General features: G+C 49.0%; 1 protein-coding gene across 1 annotated transcript; it reads right to left on the bottom strand.

Moving 5' to 3' along the window:
* Positions 1-218: 218 nt before the first annotated feature.
* Positions 219-4,505, bottom strand: LOC116946948 (uncharacterized). Its single transcript, XM_032962237.2, has one exon. The coding sequence runs from the start codon at positions 4,000-4,002 to the stop codon at positions 2,554-2,556; it is 1,449 nt and encodes a 482-aa protein (XP_032818128.2). The 5' UTR covers positions 4,003-4,505; the 3' UTR covers positions 219-2,553.
* Positions 4,506-11,488: the final 6,983 nt, after the last annotated feature.

Below are 11,488 nucleotides of genomic sequence, written 5' to 3'. Positions count from 1 at the left end.
GCGATCAAATAACCGCCTCCATTCCGTGGGGAGGGCCTTCGTCCAGCAGTGGATTGAATATGTGCCGTGACAATCATTGTTGTTCTGCTGATGGTGATGATCGAGATGACTATTGTTTATTGCCGGTAATGTTTCGATGTGACAATGAGTTTGAGCGCCCTCTTGCGTCAAGCAAAAATATTAAGGACACAATTTAAAAAAACGCGATAATATCTGGGTAGAGAAAACATGTTTTTATTATTATTAGAATTTGTACAAAAGTGGAATTTGAGGCTTTTTCTTATAAGATATATAACAAAAGTGCTGTGATAACAATGCGACTGCAGTAGAAGAGCCCCTACACATTTACGAAGAAGACAACACAAACAAGATTATCATCATCATCTTTACGATCGTGGGCGAATTGAAACTGCGTTTTTCTTTTTAATAATACACGTTAAGTGAATTCTGTTATCATACATCAACATCTTTAAATATATTTATATTCGCATAGATACATATTCGTAAAAAGTACCGCCTTCTCGTGGACCTAAAAACGATTAACCACAGCGAATCGGATTTAAACAAATTGGATCTCTAACTCTTTATAAAGCCCCTAACGATAGGCTTTACTAAATAATAATATACTGAGCCCGGTTTCATGGGTTGTTGTGTGTGTGGTTTTTAAACAGTATATATGTTGTTATCCAGATTAAAAACAATAACAAGAAGAGGAAAATCTTGTGCCAATATTAAGTGGTAAATAATGTGTTGATAAAAAAAAACTGAACTGCATTTCTCATCACATCCATGAGGCTCCCGTTCGGAGCACAGTGCGCGTGTCAGGAGGTGCAAGCACGTTCATTGAGTGTGGTTATCATGAGTGGTTAGTATACAATACTATATATGAAACGGCGACCATATTCTACCGAAATAATGATTCACATTTTGAACAGGAAGTATAGAATAACACGTTTTGAAACGATGGCGTGTCACCAACAAAACACATCGTGGCATTTCTAATTGTTATATATATGTAAAAAATAAAAAAATGCATCCTTTCAATAAAGGATATAATGATACGGTGAATATATTTTACGTGGACAAAGGGAGTGAAAAGGTAAAGCGAAAATGAAACTTACAGTTGGTTATGGAATGACGGCATCGCTTCTTTGTTTGGGACGAGAGGGCGAAAGAAATAATTAAAGCAACTTTAAGAAGCCGGACTAACATTTCTCTCACTTCCCGAGGTAAGGTCAAACTGGAATGTCATTGTCCGAGCATAACACCTAACTTCTTTTAAAAACAAAATAAAACACACATCGACCACTTCGAAGTCAGGGGTATCACAAAGTAATAATAATGTAACATTCGCTCTTTTTTAGGAATATGGTCAGCCCCTATCATCTGTGCGCCCGTCACAAAGGGAATCCATCGGTCCAAACGCTTCCCGCAACAGCACACCAATGTCTTCCAATGTTCTTGACGTTGTTGTTGTTGGTTCATTGTCGTCAAGGCTTCATTTGTCACTCGATAGTATGTCTGTCTGTTTGTTTGTTTCTCCGGAACGCTGCTGGACAGGCAGGCTGGCTGGCTATCTGCTTTGTAGTCGGGAGATGTATCGGAGTTAAGGCACTACGACTTCCACTAGAGTACGAGGATACAGCGCCTTTGCATAATAACCCCGTATCACCGTATTGCGTTATTGTCATTATACCGTTTATTCATATAATCATATGAAAACGGGATATTCAATACTGCAGGAGCACGAGGAAACAATCAAGGTGAGATGATGGATGTGGCGAGATTCCAAGATAATTCACGGAACAGCGTTCGGGACCGTTCCGGCTGAAATGAAGCACTGATTCCTCGTCCTGCGTGATTAGGTCCACACAATCTGACTCCACTGGATGTAACCCAAGATGCGACCGAGCCCGTTTATGCTATGTTTGCCAATATATGTGTGTATATATATATACACATACTGAACTATGTATGCGAATCTGCTTGCAGTTGCCGGTAACAAACAAAAAACTAAAGTTGAGCATTACGTTTTTTTGGCGGCACGGAAAGAGTGATTTAGGTGTTGCTGTTTTGGCACGAGTTGAATGTTGAATCACGCAAACAGCTACGTGACTATATTCTTAGCTCTTTCGGTAAAGTCACGTTGAAGGGAAACAATAAAATATATATAAAACAATACATATATATTATTATTTTATTTTTTTTACCTTCAACGTGACTTTACCGAAAGAACTAAGAATATGAATTACAGCAGTCACGAAAGCTTCAAATCAAAATGTAGCTACGTGACTGTCCCGTGGCGCAAAACCACCTCCGCAGCCACGCACACGCGACTCATCCTCGACCAGGTTCTCCATACTGACATCCTCCCCACTCCTATCATCCTCTCCCTATCCATCCTTCCCCTACCGTCAACCCTGTAAGGCACCTACAGATGAGGACATTACTTATTACCCATCAACAACATCAATTATAATAATTAGTATAAGGAAACCCCCCCCCCCCCCTCCAACCGCCCTTCCCCCCTGCTTTACTGTGATCTCGAGATATTCATATATCGAGACGGCTGTGAAGTCCACCGTGCTGTTTGTCCGGGTCCCAGTAGCTGGAGCAATGCATCATGCTGGACAGGTGGTCGGTCTGCCGCGAGCAAGCAAACTGCAGCCCGTTGGCCGTTCCGCCGGTGCCGGCCCCGCCGGGACTCAGCTGCTGGTGCGAGTGCGGATGGGAGCCGTGGCCGTACGAGTTGAGCACCCCGCCCGACAGAGACACGGCCGGCACCCGAGGGTAGGGGCTGTAGCTCGCGGCGGCTGCGGCCGCGGCAGCGGCGGCGGCGGCGGCCGCGGCGGCCGCGTGCCCGGAGAGGTGATGCCCGCCGGCTCCCGGTACCGACGATCCGCCGCCACCACCTACTACGGGAACACCCGAGGTCACCACACCACCGCCGCCAGCACCGCCACCTCCGATACTGCCTCCTCCTCCTCCGAGCCCCGTGCCAATGCCACCACCACCACCACCTCCTCCTCCACCACCACCACCACCACCTATGCCACTGATCGCTCCGGTTCCCGCCGACGAGTGGTGATGATGGTGGTGTTGCTGCTGCTGCTGTTGCTGCTGTTGCTGCTGCTGTTGCTGCTGTTGTTGTTGCTGCTGCTGCTGCTGGTGATGATGGTGCGCCGTCAGCTGATGGTGCGCGTGATGGTGCGCGTGGTGGTGCGGGTGGTGGTGCGGGTGGTGGTGCGCGTGGTGGTGCGGGTGGTGGTGGTGGGCGCTCAGCTGGTGGTGATTGACGCCCCCGTTCTGGCAGGGAGAAGAGTAGCTGGCGGCGGCCGCGGCGGCCGCGGCAGCGGCGGCCATGTGAGCCGGGGTCTGAGACGGCAGTGACCACGCCGAGTTGAAGGTGGGCTGCAGGTACTTGCCCGGCCCGGCCGACAGGTAACCCGCGTAGGGGCCTTCGTTGTTGAAGAATTGCCCCGCCGAGTAGGGGCTCGGCGGCGGTCGGAAGGGCCTCTTCATGCGCCTCCGTCGACGATAGTTACCCTTCTCGAACATGTCCTCGCACGCGGGGTCAAGCGTCCAGTAGTTTCCCTTCCTCTCGCCGCCGCCCTCGCGAGGCACCTTCACGAAGCACTCGTTGAGGCTGAGGTTGTGGCGGATGGAGTTCTGCCAGCCCTTCTTGTTCTTCTCGTAGAAGGGGAACTTCGAGATGATGTACTGGTAGATGCCGCTGAGGGTCAGCCGCTTGTCCGAGCTCTCGCGGATCGCCATGGCTATGAGCGCCACGTAGGAGTAGGGCGGCTTCTGCGAGGGGTCCGTCTTGCCGCCGTCTGCATCGACACCGCCGCCGCCGCCTCCTCCTCCTCCTCCGCCGCCTGTAACGCAGTTGATCCCCAGGGGCGGTTTGCAGTCGGGGCTCTCCCTGTCGCGCTCCGGGCTCGATTGATCCGAGCCCATGTCCACCAAGCCGTCGACATCTCTGCTCGCGAAGGTAGCCATAGACAGGCGTCGTCAGTCGCACCGCTGCGCAACCCGGCCGTGTCGGCTGTCGCTCCTGGGCACGTCTCTGTCTGCGTGAATTGCAGCCGCTGCAAGTGAGCCTCTTTCCTTTTTGTACACGTGAAATTTGTAAGGCGCCGCGTCTACTGTGTACGCGTATGCTTGCGCGGTTGCCGTGATGGGGATGATGATGGAGGCTTGTATGGAATTCGCGCTATCTGTGTGTGTGTGTGAGCATGTACTGCTTGGCCTAGAGTGTGCCTCCTATCTCTGTGTGAGTGTTCACTGCCTGGCTAGAATACTCTGTGGCCTCCTCTCTCTCTGTGTGAGTGTGTTCACTGCAGCAGCGACACGGGGCGTTGCTGGACACCAACCCGCGCGGGAGGAGGGAGGATCGGCGTGTGCGGCCGGGCTTGTTCGGGTCGCGCGAAGTTATCGCAACACCCTCGTAGCCCGCCAGCCAATGAGGCAGTGATCGTCACGAGTTACGCCGATGAGTTGGAGTCTGCGGTGGTTGCTGGTGGGTGGAAGGGGGGAGTGGTGGTGGTGGTGATGGGTGGGTGGGTGGTGGGGGTAGTCGTGAAAAAAATAGCCGAGCACCCAATGGCGAGGCAGGCTGCGGATAAGTCGGTTCAGCGCGTGTCCGTGCGGAGAAAACCTCAGGATCGACGCCGAGAGACGCAGAGACGCAGAGAGCTCGCGTGCAGGCTAACACTCTGCGTATTGTGCTGTGCGCGTGCCTCTCTCTGTGTGTGTCGGTGTGTCGGTGTGTTGTGTGTGTCGGTGTGTTGTGTGTGTGTGTCGGTGTGTTAAGTGTGTGTGTGTCAGTGTGTTGTGTGTGTGTCGGTGTGTTGTGTGTGTGTCAGTGTGTTGTGTGTGTGTCGGTGTGTTGTGTGTGTGTCGGTGTGTTGTGTGTGTGTCGGTGTGTTGTGTGTGTGTGTGTGTGTCGGTGTGTTGTGTGTGTGTCGGTGTGTTGTGTGTGTGTCGGTGTGTTGTGTGTGTGTCGGTGTGTCAGTGTGTTGTGTGTGTCGGTGTTTTGTGTGTGTGTCGGTGTGTTGTGTGTGTGTCGGTGTGTTGTGTGTGTGTGTGTCGGTGTGTTGTGTGTGTGTGTGTCGATGTGTTGTGTGTGTTGTGTCGATGTGTCGGTGTGTTGTGTGTGCAGGGGGCGCGCTGCGTTACGAACCTGGCGCCATCCGAGTTCGATTCCCCTGCTCGCGACCAATAACAGTGGCGACCATTTGAACCGGGCCCCGGGGCTTCCCTCCCCTAGGTCGACTCAGCCTTAAATGCGTGACCTGGTGCGATGTGTAAACATCGCACATTTAGAGGGGAGAAAGGCGGCCGGGCGTGGTGCTGGCCGGACCCACCGCCTTGTGTGCCGTGGCTACCTTCATAGGTGCTCGCATAACAGCACTTGCCCCAAGAGCCTTGTCAGCCGCGGTGGTGGGGAATTGAACACGGGACGGGCTTCGGAGCGCAGCGCGATCACCACAACGCTACCGCACTCAAAACAAAGGTCACCCGCGTAGCCTCAACAGACTGTTGGGGCAAGTGTTGTTCGCGAGCACCTGTCGGGGCGGGCGGAGCGGGGGCAGCACCACGCCCCGGCCGCCTTTGTCTCCCCAGTGGCGGTGTTTACACACCACACGAGGTACTCATTTTAGACTGAGTCGACCTATGGGGAGGCCTAGGACCCGGTGGTTCAGAAAATCCTTGCTGGCGTTGGTGGCCGTGAGCGGGAATCGAACTCGGGTGGCCGGGGTTCGTAGAGCAGCGTAGCGCTAACCGCTACACCGCCGCTCTCCATACAACACACGTCGCTCTAAGATCACTGTGCATCGTACGCATGTTCCTTGAACTTCTTCCGCACCGTACGTTATAATCGGAGGATCTGCACCGACGGGACGGAGAGAGCTTGGACACAAACTCAACGAATACAGCCAACAGCCGCTGCACATCGGTAGAATGGACCGTGGTAATAATAAAATCGCTTTATAAAAGACACACGCGTATACATTGTGACACGGGAGAATGTTGCTTTGTTTTACGTATCAGCCAATGATTGGAAAGAGCTCCCCCTTGACATAACGGATGATTTTTCAACCGACATCAATTTATATATCCACATGTATTTTTAAAAAAAAGTTATTTGGAATAAGCTTGACCTGTCATAACTTTAGCATTTTTTACAATGTGATATAGTGAGTACATTCCTATTGTGTACAATATTGTTATATATATTTTTGGTTCTTTCGGTAAAGTCACGTAGAAGGGAAACAATAAAATAATAAACATAAAACAATAAAATTCTCACGACGTTTCGACTGCAACACAAGCAATCATCATCAGGTGTGAAAACCACAGCAAGATTTTTTTTTATTGTTTCACTTCTACGTGACTTTACCGATAGAACCAAGAATATGAATCCCTGCAGTCACGAAAGCTTTAAATCAAAATTACAATGTTGTTGTTTGGCATGGAACAAATGACCCCATTGAGGATGGGAGTCAATGAACTCAGCTTATACCTCCACGACAAAGACAAAGGTCCCCCCGGTATAGCCTTGACAGACTTTAGGGGGCAAGTGCTGTTCGCGAGCACACACGCACGCTCGCGACTCGTGAATCCGTGAGACTTTCAAAATGCACATTTTGTAGAAGTTGACATTTTCAGCAGCAAAGAGGGAAGGAAGGAGAACGATTTTTTTGCCGACGGATGCTAAATTTGTTTAGAAATCACAACATCGTGGTGTGCGGTAAGAGTAGAAATACATTCCTTTAAAAAAGTAAACAAGTTATTAGGTGATACTGCTGCTGCTACTACGTTGGCAGTGGGACACAAGTACAAACAACAACGGACACTAGACACACTCGTTAACAACGCTGCCTTAAACAATAAGCGGCGACGATTCGAGCAATGGCCCATCTTCAGGGCACTTTTTATAGTGCAACGGTACAGAAATGAATCGCGTCTGTAATATGACCACCACGCATTTTCTCTCTGGAGTTAAAGCGGGCCGAACGTTTAATGTGTGTGTGTATATATGTGTATGTTTGTTTTACAAGATTGAATGTCACGCGCGAAGTTCACATTGCAAGAAGGCGAATAGCCGGATGAGTTTGTAGAGAGAGAGAGAAAGACGGGGTCTAATTTTACTGAGCTCTGTAAGCAGAAGATGATTGACAACGGTTGGAATATATCCTAGTTTGTTTAACTTTCGGTGCTTCGCCAGCGAATTACATTCCGGATCTTTTTTTTACCAAAAGGGCTTTATGTATATATATACAATGTACACGTGTGTGTATATATATGTGTACAATGTATCGTGGGGAGCGGTAGTGTAGCGGTAAGCGCGCTGAGCTATGAACCCGGCCAACCGAGTTCGATTCCCGCTCACGTCCAACACCAGTGACGATTATCTGAACCGGTCTTGGGCCTCCCCTAGGTCGACTCAGTCTCAAATAGGTACCTGGTGCGGTGTGTAAATATCACTGGGGAGACAAAGGCGGTCTGGAGTGGTGCTGGCCAACCCATCCCCTCTCGTGTACCGTTCCGGCCTTTATAGGAGCTCGCTAACAGCACTTGCCTCTACAGTCTGTTCAGACTATTCGGGGGATCTTTGTCTTTTTTTGTCTACAATGTATATGCGCGTACAATGTGTTCACGTAACACACTTCGTACGAAGATGGAACAGAAACGGGAAAGTGTATCCGCGAGTATAGCTCGAGAAGCACGCTCGTTATGAGAGAGAGAGAGAGGAAGACTAAAGAATATACTCGGGCTAAAGTGCACATATGACACATACAAACCTACACAGACACAATTATAAGACGCACCGGAAAGTAAGACGGCCCCGTAAGCTTTGTGTTCGCTTGTCAATACAAGTTATGCAAATCTGGTCGCGCACACAAACACAAATGACAACGATGCCTCGTGTAGCCTTGACATAATGTTGGGGACAAGTGCTGCTAGCGAGTAGCACCTATGAAGGCCGGAACGGCACACGAGGGCATGGGTGACCGGGACCGTGCCCAGCTACATTTGCTTCCACAGTGGCGAAGTTTTCGCGCATCGCACTAGGTATCAATTGAGGCTGAGTCGACCTAGGGGTGGCCCAGCACCGGTTCAGTAAATCGGCACTGGTGTTGGCCGTGAGCGGGAATCGTCGGGCTTGCATCGCAGCGCGCTAACACTCCCGCACACGTATATACCCACACTGTACACACACACAATCACAAACAAAATGGAACAAAAAGCTGTAAAGTGTGTAAATAAGCAACGGAGAGAAAGAAAAAGAAGCACGCGCATGTGCTCGGAAAGACATCAAGGGACAGAAAGAGGAACACGTGCGCAGGTTAAAGATGTCATTTTGACTGTTCAGAAAAATGAGCGGGCTAAAAACATTTTTTTTTAAATTATATTTATAAACGTTAAAAGTGAGAGGGGCTCAAATATATCTATATGTAAACAATATAAGTGAGCGGGCTAAAATATGTTTATAAATTGGAAATATAAACAATGAAAGTGCGTGGGCTTGCGCAAGGACACGTGGTCGAGACTGGCAACGGAGCTCTATCCAAGGCAAGGCGTTCGCTCAACTTGATAGAGGGAGCGATTCAATAATTTCCGTGAAACAGGTTTTATAGATAGGTGCCCGGTCTACGGTTACATTGGCAGGCCCGTGAGAGCGAGCGACGGCTTGGGGGATTCCTCCATCCAGCAGTGGCTGGATCACGGCTGTTGATGCTGCCGATGACGGGTACAATCACGTAACAATAGAGTGATGATTGCATGGGAATGGCGACTTTCACGCAAGCTTGGGTAGTTGTGGATCGCCGTGTTTTTTGTCGGATTCTAAGAGGCGACTGACAAGTAAGACGCATCCAAAACGCGTGCCTGGTGTCAACAAAGTATTACAAAATGCGGTCACTAAAGCAAAGACAGCGATCATTGTAGAGCCTTCAACAGGACGTTGGGGCAAGTGCTGTTAGCGAGCACCTATGAAGGCCGGCACGGCACACGAAGGGGTGGGTGGACAACACCACCACGCCCGGCCGCCTTTGTATCCCCAGTGCTGACGTTTACACACTCACACCAGGTGCTCGTGTGAGGCATTAATAGGTGCTCCCTAACAGTACTTGTCCCAACAGCATGTACAGTGAGGGAAAAAAAAGTATTTGATCCCTTGCTGATTTTGTATGTTTGCCCACTGACAAAGAAATGATCAGTCTATATTTTAATTATAGGTTTATTTGAACAGTGAGAGACAGAATAACAACAACATCCAGAAAAAACGCATGTCAAAAATGTTATAAATTTATTTGCATTTTAATGAGGGAAATAAATATTTGACCCCTCTGCAAAACATGACTTAGTACTTGGTGGCAAAACCCTTGTTGGCAATCACAGAGGTCAGACGTTTCTTGTAGTTGGTCACCAGGTTTGCACACATCTCAGGAGGGATTTTGTCCCACTCCTCTTTGCAGATCTTCTCCAAGTCATTAAGGTTTCGAGGTCGACGTTTGGCAACTCGAACCTTCAGCTCCCTCCACAGATTTTCTATGGGATTAAGGTCTGGAGACTGGCTAGGCCACTCCAGGACCTTAATGTGCTTCTTCTTGAGCCACTCCTTTGTTGCCTTGGCCGTGTGTTTTGGGTCATTGTCATGCTGGAATACCCATCCACGACCCATTTTCAATGCCCTGGCTGAGGGAAGGAGGTTCTCACCCAAGATTTGACGGTACATCGCCCCGTCCATCGTCCCTTTGATGCGTTGAAGTTGTCCTGTCCCCCTAGCAGAAAAACACCCCCAAAGCATGTTTCCACCTCCATGTTTGACGGTGGGGATGGTGTTCTTGGGGTCATAGGCAGCATTCCTCCTCCTCCAAACACGGCGAGTTGAGTTGATGCCAAAGAGCTCCATTTTGGTCTCATCTGACCACAACACTTTCACCCAGTTGTCTTCTGAATCATTCAGATGTTCATTGGCAAACTTAAGACTGGCATGTATATGTGCTTTCTTGAGCAGGGGGACCTTGCGGGCGCTGCAGGATTTCAGTCCTTCACGGCGTAGTGTATTACCAATTGTTTTCTTGGTGACTATGATCCCAGCTGCCATGAGATAATTGACAAGATCCTCCCGTATAGTTCTGGGCTGATTCCTCACCATTCTCATGACCATTGCAACTCCACGAGGTGAAATCTTGCATGGAGCCCCAGGCCGATGGAGATTGACAGTTCTTTTGTGTTTCTTCCATTTGCGAATAATCTCCCCAACTGTTGTCACCTTCTCACCAAGCTGCTTGGCAATGGTCTTGTAGCCCATTCCAGCCTTGTGTAGGTCTACAATTTGACATCCTTGGAGAGCTCTTTGATCTTATCCATGGTGGAGTGTTTTGAATCTTATTGATTGATTGCTTCTGTGGACAGGTGTCTTTTATACATGTAACAAGCTGAGATTAGGAGCACTCCCTTTAAGAGTGTGCTCCTAATCTCAGCTCATTACCTGTATAAAAGACACCTGGTAGCCAAAAATCTTTCTGAAAGAGAGGGGGTCAAATACTTATTTCCCTCATTAAAATGCAAATCAATTTATAACATTATTGACATGCGTTTTTTCTGGATTTTCTTTGTTGTTATTCTGTATCTTACTGTTCAAATAAACCTACCATTAAAATTATAGACTGATCATTCTTTGTCAGTGGGCAAACGTACAAAATCAGCAGGGGATCAAATACTTTTTCCCTCACTGTAGCATGTTACAGGCTATATGGGGATATTTGTCTTTGTGATTATACTTCACCACGCTGGTCAGTGCAGGTTTTGGGAAAGAGACCCGTTATAATAATCATAATAACAACATTTAATGGACATAACGCCGTTCATATTGAAGTAGCTCAAAGCACTGCACATAAAAATAAAACCGCACTCACAAATGTAGATACAAATCTGAGCGAAGTAGAGAGCTGATAATAATAACATCAATTAGATCACGGATCACTCACGCTAGGAGGGGGGGGCGCTAATCACTGCGCCACCGCTCTCCATAACACGGAGCTGCGTTTTCCCTATGATTCCAGACCTCATGGGACACCCTGTAGGTTGATACAGCGCAGCGTTAGTCGACGATCGCAATTGCGTACTTAGCCCAAGATGAGGATGACCCGCTTAGACCGCCACGTTTAATTTTTGCGAGGGAAGGGGGGATTGGTGGTTGTCGATTGACAGCCGTACAGCGGAAACAACATAGAGAGATGCCGACAAAACCAGCGGCCGAGAGAATAAAATGAACCACCGAGAGAGCAGCGACTCTTCAGGAGCATACAGCAACACCCCGTTCCGTTCCAACGCACTGTTGGGGGCAATTGCGGTTAGCGAGTAGCGCCTGTGAAGGCCGCCGGCACTGTGGCACAAGCGCGTGAGGGGGGCGGGGGGTTTGTGTGGCACGGCATCACCGCAGTGGCACACAGAGAGAAAGAAAGTGGTC

Source organism: Petromyzon marinus, chromosome 28 (genome assembly GCF_048934315.1).
Source record: "Petromyzon marinus isolate PM22_M1 ecotype Great Lakes invasive population chromosome 28, UKy_Petmar_22M1.pri1.0, whole genome shotgun sequence".
NCBI classification, from domain to species: Eukaryota; Metazoa; Chordata; class Hyperoartia; order Petromyzontiformes; family Petromyzontidae; genus Petromyzon; species Petromyzon marinus.
The sequence above is the reverse complement of the archived record's forward strand: the minus strand, read 5'-3'. Positions and strand labels throughout refer to the sequence as shown.

Excerpts from the sequence above, each read along its gene's own strand:
- LOC116946948 (XM_032962237.2), bottom strand. The coding sequence starts at position 4,002 with ATGGCTACCTTCGCGAGCAGAGATGTCGACGGCTTGGTGGACATGGGC.